The sequence below is a fragment of the Ylistrum balloti genome, unplaced genomic scaffold (assembly GCF_031769215.1).
Source record: "Ylistrum balloti isolate Yb309-2 unplaced genomic scaffold, AGI_CSIRO_Ybal_v1 Utg370368, whole genome shotgun sequence".
Taxonomy (NCBI): domain Eukaryota; kingdom Metazoa; phylum Mollusca; class Bivalvia; order Pectinida; family Pectinidae; genus Ylistrum; species Ylistrum balloti.
In genome coordinates, this window is record NW_026782259.1 from 670,950 (window position 1) to 694,003 (window position 23,054).

Consider the following 23,054-nt stretch of genomic DNA (forward strand, 5'->3'; position numbering starts at 1 on the left):
TTAAGTCATTTCTAGTCATTCCAAATGACAGAGCTTTTCAACACACTTATACATGTATTTACGTTCTCAACACATATCACGGCCTTAAGCTGGAGTTTGACTTAAACAAATTATTTGTAATCTACAGTATTATCTGTCAATTGGAACAGCCATTGTGATGGTGAACTGTCACTCTTTCCATGTCAAATATCCACGTCGTAATAATGATCATGCACTGATGTCATTTATGGTACCGTAAACCATGCTTTGTTGAATCAAAACCTCTATGATTATAACAATGTACAGAAACCATACATTTTTGTTGTTTTAATTGAAAACAGATACAGGTATAATGAATACATGTACCAATGTTTAAACCTTACATCTAAAACTTTCCATGTCAATTTACTAAGGTGACGTATCATTGATGCTGATGGTCTGTAAATTTGGTGTTTAAATCTAGTTAACTCTGACAACCTATCAAACAAATAGATACGAGGGCTGCTTGATAAGTTGTGAATCTTGTATTGAAGAAGTTAAGCAGGAATATCCTTTTTCAGCTCTGTTATTCCCTAGTTATTTCAGGCTGTGTATCTGAAGACTATTGTCGTCATTTGGTCAGTTGATGTCAAAGGTACGTAGGTATACTGTGTATCAAATTAACTCCTTTTTTTTTGTTTTTTTTACATGCCCTGTAATGTTCACAGAAGGTTAAATGGTAACTGTAATTGCACAACATAATGGTCACTTACACACAGAGGACATGTCACCTGGTTCAGTGACCTGTATATAACACATAACAGGTACAGACAGTCCTAGAAATAATGGTCAAACATGCATAAGTAGATCTAAAAGATTGAAATTGCAGGTTAGGTTCTGGAGGTGTGTAGGGTAAAATGACAGGTCCACTGTGTCTTTTGAAGAAATGGACCATTACGTCTCAGGAGTGGAAAATTATATTATGACTTGTCCACTATCCCTTAGAAGGTGACCGAGGTTCTGCCACTAGTCCACTATCCTTTAGAAGGCGAGATAGATCCTTTGACTGGTTCATTAAGACTCTAGGAAGAGGTGTAGCTTCAACAAATACTCCACTATCCATGGAAGGTAAAATAGATCCTATAACTGGTCCACTAACCTTCAGAAGGTATGGTAGATCCTATGAATGGCCAGTATCACTTTGAAGGTGAGTTGGTCCTACAACACTGATCCACAATCCCTTGTAAGTTGAGGCAGGTCATATGACTTGTCCATCATCCTTAGGAAGATGAGATAGGTCCTGAAACAGGTCAACTATCCCTGCAAAGATAAGATCTTTGACTGGTCTGCTATCTTGTGTATGACCAGGAAGGTCACAAGAGTGGTCCACTGACCCTTGAAAGGTAAGGCAGGTCCTAAGACATGTACGCTATTCCTAGGAATATATGGTCTCATTAGTGAGATCAGGCAGGTCCTAAGACTGGTAAACTAACGGTTGAAAGGTAAGGCAGGTCCTAAAAGATGGTTCCACTATTCCTAGGGAGATGAGGTCTATGTCTTGTCCACTATTCCTAGGGAGAGGAGGTCTATGACTTGTCCACTATTCCTAGGGAGAGGAGGTCTATGACTTGTCCACTATTCCTAGGGAGAGGAGGTCTATGACTTGTCCACTATTCCTACAGAGATCAGGTCTATGACTTGCCCACTATTCCTAGGGAGATGAGGTCTATGACTTGTCCACTATTCCTACAGAGATCAGGTCTATGACTTGCCCACTATTCCTAGGGAGATGAGGTCTATGACTTGTCCACTATTCCTAGGGAGATGAGGTCTATGACTTGTCCACTATTCCTAGGGAGATGAGGTCTATGACTTGTCCACTATTCCTACAGAGATCAGGTCTATGACTTGCCCACTATTCCTGGGGAGATGAGGTCTATGACTTGTCCACTTTTCCTAGGGAGAGGAGGTCTATGACTTGTCCACTATTCCTAGGGAGAGGAGGTCTATGACTTGCCCACTATTCCTAGGGAGATGAGGTCTATGACTTGTCCACTATTCCTAGGGAGATGAGGTCTATGACTTGTCCACTATTCCTAGGGAGATGAGGTCTATGACTTGTCCACTATTCCTAGGGAGAGGAGGTCTATGACTTGTCCACTATTCCTAGGGAGAGGAGGTCTATGACTTGTCCACTATTCCTAGGGAGAGGAGGTCTATGACTTGTCCACTATTCCTAGGGAGATGAGGTCTATGACTAGTCCACTATTCCTGGGGAGATGAGGTCTATGACTTGTCCACTATTCCTGGGGAGATGAGGTCTATGACTTGTCCACTATTCCTGGGGAGATGAGGTCTATGACTTGCCCACTATTCCTAGGGAGATGAGGTCTATGACTTGTCCACTATTCCTAGGGAGAGGAGGTCTATGTCTTGTCCACTATTCCTAGGGAGAGGAGGTCTATGACTTGTCCACTATTCCTAGGGAGAGGAGGTCTATGACTTGCCCACTATTCCTAGGGAGAGGAGGTCTATGACTTGCCCACTATTCCTAGGGAGAGGAGGTCTATGACTTGTCCACTATTCCTAGGGAGAGGAGGTCTATGACTTGTCCACTATTCCTAGGGAGATGAGGTCTATGACTTGTCCACTATTCCTAGGGAGAGGAGGTCTATGACTTGTCCACTATTCCTAGGGAGAGGAGGTCTATGACTTGTCCACTATTCCTAGGGAGAGGAGGTCTATGACTTGTCCACTATTCCTAGGGAGATGAGGTCTATGACTTGTCCACTATTCCTAGGGAGATGAGGTCTATGACTTGTCCACTATTCCTAGGGAGATGAGGTCTATGACTTGTCCACTATTCCTAGGGAGATGAGGTCTATGACTTGTCCACTATTCCTAGGGAGAGGAGGTCTATGTCTTGTCCACTATTCCTAGGGAGAGGAGGTCTATGACTTGTCTACTATTCCTAGGGAGAGGAGGTCTATGACTTGTCCACTATTCCTAGGGAGATGAGGTCTATGACTTGTCCACTATTCCTAGGGAGAGGAGGTCTATGACTTGTCCACTATTCCTAGGGAGAGGAGGTCTATGACTTGCCCACTATTCCTGGGGAGATGAGGTCTATGACTTTTCCACTATTCCTAGGGAGTGGAGGTCTATGACTTGTCCACTATTCCTAGGGAGATGAGGTCTATGATTTGTCCACTATTCCTAGGGAGAGGAGGTCTATGACTTGTCCACTATTCCTAGGGAGAGGAGGTCTATGATTCGTCCACTATTCCTAGGGAGATGAGGTTTATGACTAGTCCACTATTCCTAGAGAAATGAGGTAGGCCAGTGCTGTTTGCAATGATGTCAAACAGTAGCCCTCTTCTCCCATTATATACCTGAAATAAAAGAAAAATCAGAAAAATAAAAACAAGATACATGTCTGCATTGTCATCTATACATCAATGCTGAGATTAATTTCCTCAAACTAGAACTGTTTGCTATAAAGCTTCAGACTAATACCTACCTCTACTTCTACATATAGATGAGAAATGCGAAGCTCTGCTCTGGACTGGGTAGAAATGGGACAATAGAGCCAACTTATGATATTTAAAGATAATCTACCTCTAGGTCTAGATATAATATTGAACTAATGTGGCATGAGATACTTCCCTCCTGAGATGGAAATCAATACAAAATATTAAGATTTGTTTTGTTTTTTTTTGTTAATTTACATCCAATTAACAGCCAGGTCCATTTAGGGTCATGCCATGTTTGGCTGGTGGAGGAAAGCTGGATTTCTTGGAGAAAAAACACCGACCTGCCAGGCAGTACTTGTGTCTGACCCAAGTAGGTCTCAACCCACAACCCAGAGGTGAAGAGCTGTTGATAAAGCTGCTCAAATGCCATGTCCAGAATCAGTCATTCACATGATAGGGTGTGAGTTTCAAAGTTATGTTCAATAACATATCAAAAGTGAAATTACTAAGCATCCGTTATAAAAAAAGTTTTTTAAAATATTTTTTTTCTTCTTTATTACCATGAAATATGACTATTTTACAATGCTTGATATCACAAAGTGAATTCATAGACTATAAAATGAAATAAATAATTTCATATTTCATGAATTTGTGAAATGACTTGTAATGTTTGTTATGCAGTATGAAATGACTGTTTTTCTAGAAAAAAATGTCATAAAATATTAATATTTCCTGAATTGTGTTGGGAAAACAAAGGAAACAGATAACATTGAGAGAATAAAACAATGAGTTGTGTAATTTGATTCTGATATAAAACTAAAACACAAAATTCTAAAGACATCTAACATGCATAGTGTCCAGTCATAAACTACAGTGGAAATCCTGACAAACAACCATTACTAAAAACACATATGAATATTCATCAGAATTATTCATGAGGCGTTCCCCAACGATCTCAAATACCTAGTGAATCCGAGACACAGTCTCTTCCGCAGGTGGGCAATAAACTCGGGGTGTTAATTATTCACTAAAATTCACTTTAGATCTATAGCTAAAATTCAGGCCATTCATCACAGGTGTCAATTTCATAATGTAATATTATCACTTATTGAACTCATCGGGTATTTTTTCTTTCCACCCTGGTCGTTTGATTTTATCAGGCCCTGAAATTAGTGCTGCATGCTCTACACTGGATACAAAGACCGGGACAAGATAACGTGAATAATTTCAATGAAACACTTACTGCTGACGCACAACAGGTAATAAACATAGACGTCGCAATGTTAATATCCTTCTTGTATTAATGTAATCTATTGAGGTCTGAAAAAAACCCAGTAAAAATCTGTAAGCAGTCACCTGTATCATTTCTAAAAGGTGCATATGTACTTTATAAACAATGGCATTTACTTGATATTACAACTTGATTTTAATCATATTCCAGTTCTAAATGAAATAAATGATACCCTGAAAAATAAACCAGAGATCCAAGAGGGATCTTGGCATCCACCACTGTTAGATCTTTATATGCTCTTTGAAAGTTGGATCTTTTCCCTTTTTTCCCCTTCTCTGTTTTGCTCTTAATGATAAGACATTTGAACATTTCTTTGCAAAAATAAATGATAATCTTTACCTGCCAAATCCAAAATGGCCACCTGGAAGCCATTTCGTTTCTTCTGATCAATCCCAAAAGCAAATGAGCACAAGGAGAGATCAAAGGGAACATACATATGAAATTTGAGAGATATCCATTTAGTACTTCTTAAGAAAAAGCAAAAAAAAAAAAAAAAAAGAAATAACAAACTTTCAAAGTCAAAATTCATGATGGCCACCTCTCAGCCATTTTGTTTTTCTAATCAGACCCACAATTAAATTGACACAACTATGGACAACGGGGAACCTACATAAGAAATTTAAGAAAAATCCATCAATTACTTCTCAAGAAACAGCGATAACAAACTTTCAAAGTCAAAATCCAAGATGGCTGCCTTTCCGCAATTTTGTTTTTTTTTTATCAGTCCCAAAATCAAATGGGCATAACTAGGGACCAAGGGAAACGTACATGTGCAATTCGAGAAAGATCCATCAAGGACTTCACAAGAAATAGCGATAACAAAAATTGCTTACAGATGGAGGGACAACGGACCACAGACGGAGAGCAATTTGGAAAGCCCACCATCTGACGATAGTGGGCTAAAAATTATAGCCCCTTTTGTCATTTTTTTGGCAGCAGTGGGGAGGGGGTAGGTTTAATGTTTACAATTTGATTTTGCATCTTCAGAACGTCTTATTATTGTCAGAAGTACCTTGAGAATCCATATTTATGTACCATTTCAATAACAGGCTGACATTTTCTAGTTTCAGCAAGAGACTAACAAGCTTTACCAGTCTCCTAAATTATGATAAACGATCTCATAGATTTTTGTTGCTGTCATGTGACATTTAAGTATCAATGAAACCAGGACAAGAAAGTTGAGACTACTGTAGATTTTCAACAAAAGCAAGCTGGATAAATAAACATTACATTACAGCATAAAACAATAAAAAATACAAAATCTATTGTAATGATCAAAGAAACAATAAAATCATATTGGTAAGTATATGGAACAGATTTTCATGTATCACAATAACTTTGAAAATGAGTGTGTGACATTTCATTGACTATATTGTCTCGTTAAGTTTACAACACAGTCATCAAAACATCACGTCATAATTTTCTATGTGCATATGAAATGTGAAAATCTATCAAGTATGATTAAAGAATGGTGATTAATTGTACAAATGACACAGAAATTTAATACAATGTACATGTTCCCTTCTACAGCTTAATGATTTAAAGATTTAAATTTCCTATTTTTTTTTTAAATCTTTCAAAATAAAAACTATAAAAATTAAAGTTTATTCTAATGAAGTGGATGTGTCTTCAGTTGACCATTTGATACCAAGTACTTCCTTGGTTTGACTGTTATGATAAGCATTGTTTACTGGTGCATTCTGAAATGAGATAGTTTGTACAACAAAACTGCTGTTAAACACTTGGGTAGTAGTCACATCTCGAACCTTAGTCTGCCATCATGACTAATGACATCCGCTAATATTCAATTATAAAAGGCGAACAATTGCACAACAAATTTTGATGAGCTACCACATTGTAATTTGAAACATACAATTGATTTCTGTTTGATGTCCTTTCAAGGAAACTTTTAATCCATTAATAATGTGAAAAGCCAACCACGTTCTAGTATGTGAATTCCTGTTTGAAAATGATGTGTTAGCAAATGACATGCTGTGCTGTTTCGTTTGAAATCAACATCAGCAGCAGACCATGTGTTAAACCACATGTGTAGTGGGACTAATGCTTTGGTGAAGTGCGTCTTTGAAATGGTGTGTGATCATTAGAAAATCGGCCTATAATATCTAAACCTGGCAACACATGATTAAACAAAAGAAAACATTGTCCTACAAAGTGGAACAATGTGTGTTTGTCATTCGCCTATATGCAAATTTACACACACAAAAAAGTCCGTCATTAATCCATTATCGTTTTGTGACAAATTGATATTGAATGACATCATCCGACGTAGCATTACACAACACTGTCAGAAACTAATCATCTGGGGCGTGTTTCATGTATATAGTAATCACTCATCCACCTGGTACCTGTATCTAACAGTAAAATTGATAAATACGTTATCTAACCAGTGTGATAAAGGGATGTTTTCAAACCAATTTTACCCATAATTCATTGAAATGTTTAGCACCATTCATAATCATAACAAAAGTTAAAGAAGGTAAATTGACGTTTGTCATATTTGAACATTCATAGGTACTTCAATAACAATAGTTTTGTCACAGTGTCAAAAGTGACACAACATAACACCTGTACAGTCATAGGTAACCCTGATAGCAATACCTCTGACAACTAATCAAGGACGTTCTAACAATAACAGTGTGATAACTTTCACACAATCATGTGATAGGTCATTTTCCATGGTAACAGTTGCCATAGCATAATTCTCCAATGTAAGATGGCCATGGATAACAGTATATTATCAGACACTAGTGACGTGACATTTCTGGCAGATGCAATATCAATCTACTCACTAGAGGGTACTATAATTGGAGCTCTTCTGTGTTAACACTGTATGAGAATTGTCATGTCGTATTTACAGTACTACCAGGACGAATAAATCACTGCCAAATACGAATAAAATTAAAATCGAGAAGACATGAGAAATTAATAATAATTGGATATCGTTGATGGTATCAGTCAAATTAAAGATGTGTATGATAAGTTGGCAATAAAAGTAATATCTTGAGTTGGGTATTCATCTATCTGTCATCTTCTGTCCCATTTCCTTTCTGTCTGAGAATTTTTCAATTAAGATTTTCCCACTAATTAACAATATGATCCAACGTGGCAGCATAATGATTGAATGGATTCCGAAAATTGTGTCATTCAATGGCATAGAACTCAATGAAACTCAGATACAACACTGATAAACACAAGAAATGTGATGCATAATGCAATTTCTGATCTGGCAAAATCCCAGAGGAATCCTTCAATTCTGTTACCAAAAGAATATTAAACTGTTTTTATTTCTTGGTGATTACAATACAAGGAATTGATATCCCTTCTGTTTTTTTACCTTTTTTTTTCTAATTTTTCAATTCTTACATTCCAAGTTTCATTTTTCTCTTTTTGTTTTTTTTTCATATAACATTTCATCAAATATTGGTGGCAAGGAAGAGAAGTTGTCGGGGTGAAACACATGTTTATATTGTTCTAGCATTTACATTTAAGGAACTGTACAAATAAGTGAAGTAATTCTACACAAGAACCTATTTTTGTGGTGAGATTCTGTACAGGAACCTATTTTTGTGGTGAGATTCTGTACAATTGTCTATTTTTGTGGTGAGATTCTGTACAATTGTCTATTTTTGTGGTGAGATTCTGTACAGGAACCTATTTTTGTGGTGAGATTCTGTACAATTGTCTATTTTTGTGGTGAGATTCTGTACAATTGTCTATTTTTGTGGTGAGATTCTGTACAATTGTCTATTTTTGTGGTGAGATTCTGTACAATTGTCTATTTTTGTGGTGAGATTCTGTACAATTGTCTATTTTTGTGGTGAGATTCTGTACAATTGTCTATTTTTGTGGTGAGATTCTGTACAATTGTCTATTTTTGTGGTGAGATTCTGTACAAGAACCTATTTTTGTGGTGAGATTCTGTACAATTGTCTATTTTTGTGGTGAGATTCTGTACAAGAACCTATTTTTGTGGTGAGATTCTGTACAATTGTCTATTTTTGTGGTGAGATTCTGTACAAGAACCTATTTTTGTGGTGAGATTCTGTACAGGAACCTATTTTTGTGATAGAATTCTGTACAATTGTCTATTTTTGTGGTGAGATTATGTACAAGTACCTATTTATGTGGTGAGATTCTGTACAGGAACCTATTTTTGTGGTGAGATTCTGTACAAGTACCTATTTATGTGATGAAATTCTGTACAGGAACCTATTTTTGTGGTGAGATTCTGTGTATCTATTAAGTAGTATAATTTGCTACAGATATTTATTTGTGTGGTATAATTTGTTACAGATATCTATTTGTGTGGTATTATTTGTTACAGATATTTATTTGTGTGGTATAATTTGTTACAGATATTTATTTGTGTGGTATAATTTGTTACAGATATTTATTTGTGTGGTATAATTTGTTACAGATATTTATTTGTGTGGTATAATTTGTTACAGATATTTGTGTGGTATAATTTGTTACAGATATTTTGTGGTATAATTTGTTACAGATATCTATTTGTGTGGTATAATTTGTGGTATAATTTGTTACAGATATTTATTTGTGTGGTATAATTTGTTACAGATATTTATTTGTGTGGTATAATTTGTTACAGATATTTGTGTGTTAATTTGTTACAGATATTTTGTGGTATAATTTGTTACAGATATTTATTTGTGTGGTATAATTTGTTACAGATATTCATTTGTGTGGTATAATTTGTTACAGATATTCATTTGTGTGGTATAATTTGTTACAGATATTTATTTGTGTGTGTGGTATAATTTGTTACAGATATTTATTTGTGTGGTATAATTTGTTACAGATATTTATTTTGTGTGTGTGGTATAATTTGTTACAGATATTTATTTGTGTGGTATAATTTGTTACAGATATCTATTTGTGTGGTATAATTTGTTACAGATATTTTGTGGTATTATTTGTTACAGATATTTATTTGTGTGGTATAATTTGTTACAGATATTTATTTGTGTGGTATAATTTGTTACAGATATTTATATAATTTGTGGTACAGATATTTATTTGTGTTGTATAATTTGTTACAGATATTCATTTGTGTTATAATTTGTTACAGATATTTATTTGTGTGGTATAATTTGTTACAGATATTTGTGTGTTAATTTGTTACAGATATTTATTTGTGTGGTATAATTTGTTACAGATATTTATTTATATGATATAATTTGTAACAGTTATCTATAATGCAATACTGTACAAATAGTTCTGTCATGGCTATAATTCTATCCATGTATTCATATAGATGGTGTACATTAACTTGTTAGTATGTGATCTAGCCTGAAATTAACAAAAAATGGGACAAAGCCACAATTGGCTGGGTTGCGGGATGAGTGCAATGTTATATGGTATTTATAAGACAATTAAGGTTGTTTCATTTGTTGAGTATCAAGAAAAAACGTTGGGAATTAATCCATAATAGGAGGTGCACATCTTCAACATATATATATACATCCTATTAAAATATAAAAAAAGACCCAATGCATTTCCGCTAATCTGCAGAGAATGCTGGAAGAGTAATTCAGAATTTGAAATTAAAATATCCATCTATGTTTGTAGAGTAGTGAGTGTGATCAATATCACACAAACATTAGAGAATATCAGTATTTATTCCAGTGGTGTAATGATTACACATGTAACCATCCAAACATCAAAATCAGAACTTTATCAGATACAAACTTCCAAAAAAGTAAACTTAAATTTTCTCGAAAGGAAAACCTTTGTGTAAATATGCCCATAAACAAAAACACTGACATATTGAGGCAAACCTATTGATATACATGGCATTCTCATATCATTTATTATTTCCTCCATAGGCCTGATAAGTATTTGGACATATAGCACACTGATTGCCGTCTATTGTAAATCGTTAATATTTTACGTAAGATTGGTTTTCGTGTTGATATGCCAGGAGAGCCAATCGGGAATTAAAATGCCTCACTATTATTTGTACGAGAAAAACTCTGGAGTATTGAAGAGTGCAGATCTCTAATAGCTGAGTATTCTTGAATTAAAAGTCGCTTCTAGATCAGCTTCCATGAAAATCATGTATTCGCAAAAATGTATAAAGAGGTAAGTTTGCTAAATAAAGTATTCCTAAAATCTAGGTGATTTACAGTTTATCATTTGATGGCATAGGAAAAAGATGAATTCAATGACAAATAGTTCTTAGTATCAACTATTCTATACATCGACTGGGCATACACACACATAAAATGACAAACATAGGATACCAGGGCTTACATATTGACACACTATGACAAACGTTGACATACTCCAACATTAAATGAAAAAAGTAGGATACCAGGGCTTACTTATTGACACATTATGACATAAAATGACAAACGTAGGACACCAGAGCTTACATCTTGACACACTGTGATAAATGTTGACACAGTAAGACATGAAATGATACTTAGACAAATACATTTACTTTGATTCCAAGTCAAAGAGTGAACTTTTTACAGGACACTGTCCAAAATGGTCTCCTGGAAGTCATTTTGGCCCAAAAATCAAACAGGTACAGACGAAAGGGAACATATGTATGAATTTTGAGAAAGATCTAGGTGGTAGATCTCAAGAAATAGTGTTAAAAACTTGAAAAGTCAAAACCCAAGATGGCCACCTGTCAGCCATTTTGTTTTTTATAATTAGTCCCCAAATCAAATGCGATAAAAGAAGTTGTTTATGGACGGATGATGGACAGACGACTGACCACACATGTAGGGCCATTTGAATAGCCCACCATCTGATGATGGTAGGCTAAACACAGGAAGCATACAAGTACAAGCCGGTACTAAGTTTTTTTTACAAGTACCTGCCTGTCAGGTGTTTGTGACTGAAATAGAATGTCTAAAACTGTCATTTGTAATCATATATAGGATGATTTGAAGATTGAAATAAAATAACATTCTCGTGGAATTAATTAATCATACCAATTAATATGATCCCAATGATATCTTCTGGACATTCGTGGTTACTTTAAAGTCATAGCGGAAGTTTACAATAGCCTTTTGCACCCTGGGTTCGATAGATCATTGGGTTATAGGTCCAAGTCAAAAACGATTGCCATACTTTTTGAAATAAATCAATAAAAAAAAGGTATTCTGTGCATATTTCATTTGTCAACTTTACTAAATGTGTCACAGACAATCCTGATAAATTGCCCTCTGTTGTCTTTTATTTCAATGAACTTCATGTAATGTAACGGTTACCACTTCATAAATAAGATTGTTATTCTGGTGCTGCTTATATGCTGAAAAATAAAAAAATTGGTAAAAACTGGCTCTGTGGCTTACATACCAGTGGGGCTTATAATCCGGAAAACATGGTAATATGAATCTCAATAATATCTTCTGGACTTTCGCGGTTACTTCACAGCAGATGCATGAAAGAATAGTGGAAGTTTACAATAGCCTATTGTACTCTGGGATTGATAGGTCATCTGGTGTTAAGTCAAATTCTGGAACGGGTGCTATGTTTGTTTACAATATGAATGGCTTTGTGTAACTTACAATAAGCAATATTATGGGACTACATTTGTATAAGAATTTGGTCAGCATGCAAAGGCCTTCATTAATATTTAACAGTACAGACACCGATGGTGATATGGTTTAGTAAACTGAATGTATGGTCAGGCCCTATATCTGTTCAGAGAAGATCCAAAGTCAAACAAGTTCAACATTTGCTATTATGTATTTTGAATTACCAGAATAATTTTTAAAATACATGTAAAACAAGATTATTTGTGTACAATTTATTTGCAAATTTTATTAAATGTTTCATTGACGATCTTAATATATTGCATATGTTGTCTATCATATCAACAACATGTCAACATAATGCCATGAATTGGTTATCAGATCGTAAGAAAGTGTGCGGCTTATTATCCGGTGGGGCTATTATGTGGATTGAATCGAAAAAATCCACCAAAATTGGCTGTGCAGCCATTATACCAGAGTGACTTAAACTTAGAAAACATGTTCGGTCAAAGGTCAAATTGTAGAAAAGAGTCCTACTTTTGATATACGATAATTTTTAGTTTATAAGATAGAGCCTGGACAAGGTAGCAGAAGGATGGACAGAAGGAAAACGGGACAGAAGTATGGACTGACATACACATATCTATAATCCTCCTGGTTCCTGGTTGGGGACTAATATGGTACATTAAATCTCCTTTATTACATCCTTTATTGACCCCCCCCCAAGGACTTTAATATAACAATGAAATATATTTTCACTTGGATTAAAAAGAAATCAACATACAAGCCATTAGGAGAGAAATATAAAAAAAAGAAACATACCCTTCATGAATAAATTCTTCCATGATATGACACTCTGAAACGATCTGAGGCTGGGCGGCCTTGGTGATGACGTAACAAAGGATAGGTAAAAGGTCGTCTGCTCCTCTGTAGGAACACAAAGTAACGTAGACATGAGACTATCACAACGGGATATTAAAACTAACAGAGTAAAAGCTGTTTTATTTTTCATATTTGAGTAAAACAGGTTTGGCATTCATTTCTCTGGACTATGAATTTTTTGTTTTGTGATCAAGACAATATCTGTCTTTAAAAAAATCTTTAATCAGATTCTGCAGGAATCAAAAGACATATTTGCCACCAACCAATGTTCTATTCCAAAACTGCTCACATTAATAGAATCTGTTACCTGTATGTTTGAAACTGATAAATCTCACTGCAGGTGAGATAAAGCCAAGAACGAGATATTACAGAATGGCAGCCCGAGATTGAGATAAAATCGATCTCAAACATGTATGGGCAATAGATTCTATCTCTAGTTGATAATTTCATCAAAATTTGAACAAAACCTTCTCAATTAGTTTAATATAGTTTAGATTGTCTCCCTTTGTAAAGTCACAGTAATATCTGAGATTGTGAAAACAAAACTTGGACAACAGTATACTGTAAAGAGTATAATACGTACACTGACGGGACCTTGCCCTCGGTTTTATAGTGATCTTCGATACACTGGAAGATCAGACGTGATGAACGTACTGAAACAAAATCGTTACACCATTACTCTAGTGTCTCTACAATACATGTATTGACATAAAATCTCTGTCATGTTAACTGTTATCAATTAATATATGAACTCACATGATATTATGGTGCTAAAGAAAAATGAAAGACAGACTCATGGTGATGGTATCCTTTATTCCTGGATGTAGGGGATGGGAATGGATTTGAATGAGGGTCTGTTCTCAGATGAACATAATTTTTGGCCAAGAGTGTCAAACCTCCTTTCATTGTAGAGAATGAGTAGTATTAATACCTATTGTGGGTCTTGTCTCCCTGCTTTAGTGCTTTAGGAGGTCAATTCCATCAATATCAAATTCCATTGGCTCAAGAATGTGATGCAAATTAAAATATTTACAAATAGTTAACCATCTTTAAAGAAAGAAAAGTAAACAATGGACAAATGATGTGTGATGGTTAAACTAGGCTTTTCCATTTTGATATGTCATCAGATATTGTCTAAAGGAACAGGATAGGTTACAAGGTAACAATAATCATGTCAACATTGGGAACCAACCTAGACACTCCAGCTTGTCCAGCAGGGTACATTGTGTAGCGATAGCCTGTAATTCCACCACTGCTGGCCGGTAGGGGTAGTTGTCTGTCTGGTCAGATGTCCCTTGATCCAGACATAGTTTCTTACTAACATTAAAGTCCTGTGGTCTGCTGTGTTGATGTCGCGTCATTACATAGGCCACTGCAATCTCTTTTGGCTCATTTGCTAGTCTAGGTACAGAAAAAGAATGATCACAATGGGACTTGTCTTGGTAATGGAAAGCAACAGATCTATCTTATAAGCAAATTTTGATAATTATACTTGTATTACCCTTTTCTGTAGAAACAAACATTTTCATATATATATTTTGATATGAGGAGTTCTCAAGATATGACATGTTATGAACACAGCATGGACATTGGTAACTCTCTAATCCCTGCCACCAGTCCCCACTAAAATGCTGGGTGGGTAGGATAAGAAACTTAAAATATCTTTCTGTATCCAACACAAAAACAAGAAACACCAATACACAAGCCTTTCATTTCAAACAATACGTGTATACATTGTTGACTACCTACCTATATAATGCTATCAGGTATTGCCAAATTGGCTGGAAGAATGGTTTCTCTAAACATGCATAGCACTGGTCCTGACCTGCTGGTGAATCAAGCTGTTCATAGGTCATAGTAAAAAGAGTCTGTATTTTCTCTAGGTAAATCTGTACATCCTGCGATATACCCTTTAAGTGACGATGATACGCTTCATTCTTTATTTTTGCCAGTTGCTTGTCCATAGCTTGCACATGTTCCACATGTGGGCGATGAACCAGCTTGTTACTGGACGAATGTCGTCTACCTGGTGAGGAAACTTTACTTCCCGCGGTTGATATTGATGAATCACATGGCTTTTTGTTTGATTCAGATTGATTAGAACTCTGTGAATCATGATACTTTTCATCTGATTCTAATTGTTCAGAATTCTGTTTGTTATCATCCAGATGACTTGACCGTTTTGCAGGTACCCATTTATCGTTTGAATTATCATTTTCAATCTCACTGTCATTCTCCTCCTCCTCATCATCATCATCAAACAAATCATCCATATTCTCTAGACTATATTTTTCAATTTCATTTGAAACTTGTCTAATGATTTTGTTTGTTTGCTGGTTTTCACGTTTTAATTGCTTTGTCAACTTTTCACCCTTTTCCAAAGCAATTTCTAAATCCTCTTTTATGTTGGCAGAAACATCTTCAATATTTTCCATGGCTAAATTTTCTTTTTCTTCATCACTAGTTTTCACATCCTCAACTGTACTCTTACCATCCATCACATCTGCAGATTCATTCTCAATCATGGTTACATTGTGTTCATCTTTTTCAAATACCTCTGTTTGTTCCTCGTCATCCTCCTCATTACCAAGGGAATCACTGTCAGAATTGCCTTCACACCCTTGAGAATCCTCCCACATCTCAGCCACCCCTGCGGGGAACAGACTTACAGAAAGGGGCACCTTTATCTCCGACAAATACTCAATATGTTTGGAAACAAGGGGATGGATTTTTTCATACAGTTTGTACTGGTAAAGTTTCAGCTGCTGGGTAAGAGGATGGTCTGTACACCTGTATGAACAATATCATGTCAGATTAACACATTACATTATCAGAAATATTACATTAACAGGAGTATATCAATACAATATCATCAGGCATATCATAGTAACATTATATCAGTAGTATGATTTCGACCATTTTGACCCCCAAATCCATCAAATTTGAAACATGTTTGGCCTCTGTCACCTTGAATATTGGTCAAGATATTTCTTTCCACAAACTTTGTCAGGCTTCATCCTTGTAACATATTAACGTTTTAACAAATCTGGCCCCTGTGACCTTTAATATAAGTCAAGGTCATTTCTTTTTCCATACTTTGTCAGGCTTCATCCTGGCAACATACCAGCTAAATATCATGCTTCTAAGGCATTTTAGTTCACAAGTTGTTTAAATGGTATAACAAATTTGATCCTATCGCCTTGAACTAAAGTCAAGGTCATTTCTTTTCAAAACTTCATCAGGCATCATCCTAGGAACATAACAGCCAAATACCTAGGCCTTTTAGTTCATGAAAAAAAGTTGTTCAAAGGTTTTAACAAATTTGACCCCTATGACCTTGAATATACATCAAGGTCATTTATATTTGGTAAACTTTCTCTGGCTGTATCGTCAGAACATACAAGCAAAATATTAAAACGTTTAGTCCATTAGATATTGATAAAAAGATGTTTAAAGGAAAAAGTTGATGCAGAAGGCAGACACTGCGTCACAGAATAAAACAAAAACAATTGGTCTTTTCATCTTGGTAAAAAAAATCTTAAATATTGTAAAGTAGAACATCTCCATGCCAGATTAAGGAGGATTCAGTTTGTAGAAGTAAACGCATTTGACCTGTAATGACCTGGTTATATCATTGATCTGATGCCGTTCTGTACATTACACAGGCATGCCCAATTACATTTGTATGTCCAAGTAACTGAATTCATAAATAATTAATTAAATATTTTGATCAAGTGAAAAAAATACACTTGATATTTGTAAACAATATGTATGAAATTTCCCTTGAGAAAACCTCTGGACATTGCAGAGTACACAGCCAGCCAAACCCAGGCCCCCTTTGTTGATTGTCAATCAATCTAAAAGTGTTACCAACAGATATAATTGATGTGCTTTGGTTATCAGGATAACGATATCATCTTTTAAAACAACACTCCATCAATGTATCAATTTCATACATGTAAAAATAACACATTCAAAATGTATAGGCTTTACTTGTATCATTCATTGAGTATAGTTCCATAGGGCAGATATGGCACACAAAAGACTACCTGTGAGATGTGCCTGAGGCAAAAAACATACAACATGTTGATTTCATGGTTTGCTGGTCTGAACTCAGGTGTTAACTGCTCAGGTTGAAGTCAGTTTAAATAAATTTTTTTCATTATGGATAATCATAAAGAGAATATCATTCTGTACATCAAAATTCTGTTTAGTTTAAAAGGCTCTACTGCACTTCATCTTCAGGAGAAATATAGAGTTTGATAAAAAATGCGCTCTGTGGTTGCTGAATAAAAACCTATGCAAAAAACTAGTGAAAATTGGGAAAAAAGTTTACACATATTTATGCAAATTTGAAACTGTTATCATGGCAACCATAGATGAAGTATCTTATAAATCTCACTTCAGCGAAGTATTTTTATTTGAATTGTATTGTGATTTGTGAATTTAATTATTGGTTTTTTAGATCTGATGAATTTGGGGACCAAAAACCATATATAATCCTTAACAGGAAAATTACATGCAGTTTATAAAAGCAATCTAAAAAGAAAATTGTCTTATAAAATTTTGTTACTCTAAGTAGAAATACACAAAAGACATGGACCCCTACCTCCATTCTCTCATTATATAAAAAATAAACTAAGCATGGAAATGTTAAAGAAAATCAAAACAAGTAGTCAAAATGTGTGACATTACATTACAGACATATACAACGGAACTTTCAACACAGTTTGGTTTTCGCCCTTGTGTCAATAAGGTGGATTACACTTTAAGGGCGAAGTTAAAAACTTTTTGAATAGTTTGATATATGAGTATCATGAGCATCAATTTAACAGAACACTTACTTAAGGATGCCAAGTATTAGTTGCTGCATCAACTTAGCATCATCAGGATTTTCTTCTAGTTGCTGCCTTAAATCAGTCAACCAACTCTGAAATAAATATCAACATAACATTTAGATATTTCTTTTAAACCTTTAAACCAACAAAGCCATAAAAAATTACACATCAGAAATTAGGCAAACAACGGTTATGTCAAGGTAGAAAACAGGGAAATCTTATGTCAGAAAAAAGATAATCTTATCAGTAATTTGTGAATAAAAAAAATTGGCAAATCTTATAATATCATAATATCATTTTTATCTTACTCTTAACGGTAAAAATACACTTAGAAAATCCCTATCCTGCAGAGGACGGGAGGCAATCATAAAAAATATCAATTTAGTTACCAATAACAATAATTTCAGAGACAAAAGTTATCTCTTTCATCCTGAGCCTTCAGGTGTAAATTGTAACAAAAATTTATATAGGTATTTACCGTATCATGTTCATATTCTAACACCTTCTTATAAATTTCTTTCTTGTGTTCCTCTTCTCCAGACATTCCATCAACACTGTTAAATTTCCTGTTTAGCAAAGGAAATGAAAGCAACTTATTTGCTATTAACGATATCAACATTAACAAATTTGCAAAGAAAAACATTTGCAAAAAATATTTGAATATAATAAATTTTGCAAATAAATTACTTACTTTGCTGCCTGCTCTTCCAGCCTATGTTGTCGTTCCTGGATCTTTTTGGCAAGCTTTTGCCACATTAAGGATAACAAAACAGTAATTCTCAACAAGTCTAAATCTTCACATCTCTTATCATTCAAATGCTTACACGAATCTCTACAATTCTTTTCACTTATACAAACTTCAGCTGTTGGCAGACAAAGACAAATCATTCAAATTGTTCATATAATTCCACAAGTTGCAGTGAGGTGCAGTTACATTTTCAGTCTAAAAATTGTAAATATAAATGTAATATAAATGAATATGGTGACATCAAAAATGCAGCATTGTAAAATGAAGCCTCTTTAGTAACCAGTATAAATAATATGTCCAGAAAGAAGTACTCATATAACAACTTTAGCCTTGTGAAACAAGTAATCTCATTTCCTTAGATTCTGTATTGATAAAAAGAAACTTCAATATTTCAGTTCACTTTTAATTTGTTTTTATAAAATTTGTTGAAAACAGATTTATGAACAAGTTCTTCATGTGTACAGATTTTTAGTATGTCTAGCATCATGGGATCTTACAACAGAACACACAAATGCATGCTAAGGGAAATAACTCATATTGTGATTAAAAGAAAAAGAGGTGGTGTAAAGAGCAACTGATAGATTTCATTAAAGATGTTTCAGGAATATTGAATCAAAGACAAACATGCAATTAAGCATTTACTTCAGTGTAAACAATCAAAAGGCAAGCAAAATTTCACAATGATCATCTTTACACTTTTTACAGGCTTTCAAAACTTTTTTTCACTTATGCCATTAACATTTAAAGAAACATCTTTGTAGATCCCACTGAATTACCTATTTACGTGGTTCCTATGAGTCTTCTTTGAAGATCAACATAAAATGCTTAGAGTGCAGCAATAATTACATCTCAAAAAAGATACAGCAGCTTCCTGAGCTTTTGCGATTGCTAAATTTTCAGCCATCTTCCTTTGCAAAGTCAAACTCTACAGTTAAAAAAATGTATATTTATTAAGGTAAAGCAAGTTATCTCCCTTGAAAAGTAGTTCATTTGTATGTGCCTTTTTGGCAGTATGAGATTTGTGATGGATACACTCCTGGTCGTATTTCAATTAGTAGTTATGAATTGACCATTTCAAAAGTAATTAGGAATAAACAGATGCCACTTATTAGAATGTTTAAAGGAGCTTGGACAAACATAAGATAAACAAATTTGTTAACACTTAGTTTGCTTTCACTTAACAGTTGAAATGGCTGAACCCTGCGAAAAAAATGCCAGGTACAGATTGGGATTGAGGCTCTCTGGAAAATTCAGCATGTACATATGAGGTGATCACTAACTTGCTGAATGTCATTAGTTTTTTAATTTCAACATAAAGCTGGGTCAGTGGATGCACATATTTCTGGAAGCATTTTACTAAGCACAAGTTAAAGGGATGGTATCTTATGTTAAGTTCACTGTTTTCTGTTATCAGTTCCAATACCCAGTATAAGTGTGTTTGTATTAAGTTGAATATTTCCAGACGACCTGAACCATTTCAACTGGGTTATGTCCAAAAGCGGCCTAAATGAATAAGCAAACATGTATATCAAATTCAGATTTGAAAAATGTAAATCCTACCAGAAATTAGATCAAATTTGATGTTATTGCATGAAAACAATCCCTTTCTTTTATCTATAAACATACCAAACTAGCTGCTGCAGACTTGCGTGTTCCTAGGCCACCCATCCTTGTCTTGTAAGCAATCATAAGCTGGTGGTTCTTCATCATGGCTATCTGTGATGGAGTCAAAGTCTTTTGTCTGCAAGGATCATGAAACTGTTGATCATCTAAAATGTTAATGTAAAGCCAAAGGAACAAAATACAATGATAACACCCTTTATCACATAAAACTTTGACTGAAACCATAGTTGATCCCGTGTCCCCAGTGTAAAATCTGCGACAGTGAATAACACAACTATACACAACTGTACTTAAAGTACTCGTAATGCTACCACATAACCTACTTTGAATGAGAACTGGAAATGTCTGGAAGAGGAGTCGGGGCAGAAGAAAGTCTAAGTCGGCTATCCTGAGTCCCTAAGTCCAAAGATGACTGATTGACAGGTGTTGCTGGGGCAGACTTGGATTCAGGTGGGAAAAATTGGCATTCAGATCCCACTGGCAGCTTCTGCTGATTGGCAGAAAGTCCTGAAATAAAATCATCAACCATGAACTACAGCTGTCCAAACATTTTATCACATTTAAATTTTGGTGGAAAAACATTTTCATATCAGTCTTCCAGATAGAAATGGCTAAGGAACTTTCAATGATATTTACTTAATTAACATAGTGTTTGTGAAATTCATTGCCAAATGTGCGCATCATCTTTTAGCACAAGTTGGAAGTTTAATGTTTTTGTATATCCATAGTAGATTTATTACATTTATAGGCCTAAGTATGACTTTTAGAATGTATACAGAGGTTCTATTTTAAGTATATACGACCTTCACAAGGAGAAAACTAGTGTATGTATTCACTTTACTTTGAAATCACATAAGAAAATAATTCTCCTACCTGATGTGAACTGGTTGACAATGGCAACCATGCGCTCCATACATTGGTTACCAAGACGAACAAATCGTACCACTTCCTTTGTGATGTGGACCTGGCCACCTAGTTAAAAGTTTCATACTTTTAGTTTTATTAGCACAATGCATCTCATATGTCAAAGTTATTATAAAGACATATGGTACTTCTTTACAATTTTTTATTCTACAAGTACAAGTAGGATTTTTGTATATAAAGAAAACCTCACTGAAGAAGTCAAAACTGAAATCATGAAATACATTGGATTTACTTACTATCAGACTTGACATTTTGTAGTAATTTTGTGGCGATGCGAAAGATGCATTCAAGATACTTGACATAGGCTTCCTGAAAAATGAAAAATTAGAAAATTTAAGACAAGCATTACTTAGTCCTTTACATTTTACTATAACTATTTGCTAATTTGACTTTGACCACTCATAGTCTATATGTAGTAGTGTCTCAAGAAAATCACTAGCTTTTGCTTCATCAGTTCAGTTGGCCGCAGTAGAACGAACTAAGGAACAACACAAAAGAAACCTGTATTTGATTCCTGACGGGCATTCCAACAGAAAGGAATATTTGAATTGCATATATTGTTCATAATTGTATCAGCTGGACATCGATTCCTGACCATAATTTAATTTCAGCATGGCCATTTTGCCCAGCTGTATCACATGCACTAATGTTCTGCGTGACCTTGCATCAGGATAATTTTGTTTGTTGTAACATGTCAGAAAGAATGAATGTAGCGATTTAAACCATTCTTTGTTCGTGTTCATTGGTAAATTTGTGTGTTTTTCCTTAATTCCATTTCCACATGTCAAACATCCTCCCAGATGAAATAACCAATTAATACAATCTCTGATGTCAATCTTCTGTTGTTGTCTGCCAAATGAATAAAAATTTACCACAAGTAATAGGTCACACATTCTTACAATTTTTTGACGATGAAAATCCAAACATGCACATCTTATTTTGGAAAAGTAGTGATCTTTAAATTATCACTTTTGATCACACATTTCTGATTTTAATGAACTAGTGAATTGTAGAACAACCGACGAAAAAGTAACTTCATTTAAATAGTTTGTGTTATAAAAAGAGTCTGCCAAGAAACATATTTCATTTGAGAAGAAACAACCAAAAAATAAAACCATTATTGTATTTTCATTTTTTCTGTCATCACAATGTCATTCCCGTTCAAATGAGGATTTTAAGTAATACATGTGTACTTCTGGGTCACTGTAATCAATCTTAAGCGTCACTAAGATTAGGTGATCTCGTCAGAAACGGAAATGCAGTCACATGTCTGATACAAATGTCGATCATTTGAAGTGAGCGATTTTTATGTCGGATCTGAGGATATTTTCTGGCGTTTCACTGATTAGTATTTTAAAAAAATAAATCATATAATACGAACATATTTGAATTCATTTATGTATTTATTTGATGGAAAATCGTTGACATGGCGTTGCTAGCGTGATATGGTTTTTAAGGGTCCGAAACGAATGCGCTAAAGATTTTGTATCAGCGTACAGTATTTAAGTTTATCATGATGATGGGTAAGGGGAAAATAAATGAAAAAATACAAAAGTGACAGTTGTTGTCTATAAAAGCAGAAACAGTTTTGTTCATAAATATCTATTTCTTAACCTTGGGTCTATTTCCTTCGCCATCTAATCGAAGTGCATCCGCAACTCCTTTCATTACAGTTGTCAAAACTACAGCAGTCTCCATCCTCAACTTCGGACGATATCGTCTTCCCTTCCGTATTACGGAAATTGCCGAGTCGGCTTACTTTCATTATGTAAAATCGATATCAATTCA

General features: G+C 34.7%; 1 protein-coding gene across 1 annotated transcript; it reads right to left on the reverse strand.

Moving 5' to 3' along the window:
- Positions 1-2,505: 2,505 nt before the first annotated feature.
- Positions 2,506-22,964, reverse strand: LOC132553924 (VPS9 domain-containing protein 1-like). The gene is made up of 14 exons (XM_060218214.1): positions 22,881-22,964; positions 21,503-21,575; positions 21,216-21,314; positions 20,666-20,849; positions 20,346-20,460; positions 19,582-19,644; positions 18,663-18,715; positions 18,450-18,537; positions 17,978-18,063; positions 14,883-15,923; positions 14,326-14,534; positions 13,717-13,786; positions 13,074-13,178; positions 2,506-3,350 (listed from the first exon to the last, which is right to left on the reverse strand). Exons 1-14 carry the CDS (start codon positions 22,962-22,964, stop codon positions 3,266-3,268), a joined length of 2,355 nt encoding a protein of 784 aa, XP_060074197.1. The 3' UTR covers positions 2,506-3,265.
- Between the last annotated feature and the right edge of the window lie 90 nt (positions 22,965-23,054).

Coding starts and splice junctions, on each gene's coding strand:
- LOC132553924 (XM_060218214.1), bottom strand. CDS start 22,964: ATGGAGACTGCTGTAGTTTTGACAACTGTAATGAAAGGAGTTGCGGAT. Junction 21,576..22,880: donor GCGAAGGAAATAGACCCAAG/GTTAAGAAATAG, acceptor TTCATTTTTCAG/GAAGCCTATGTCAAGTATCT. Junction 13,787..14,325: donor GGACAAGCTGGAGTGTCTAG/GTTGGTTCCCAA, acceptor ATTTTGTTTCAG/TACGTTCATCACGTCTGATC.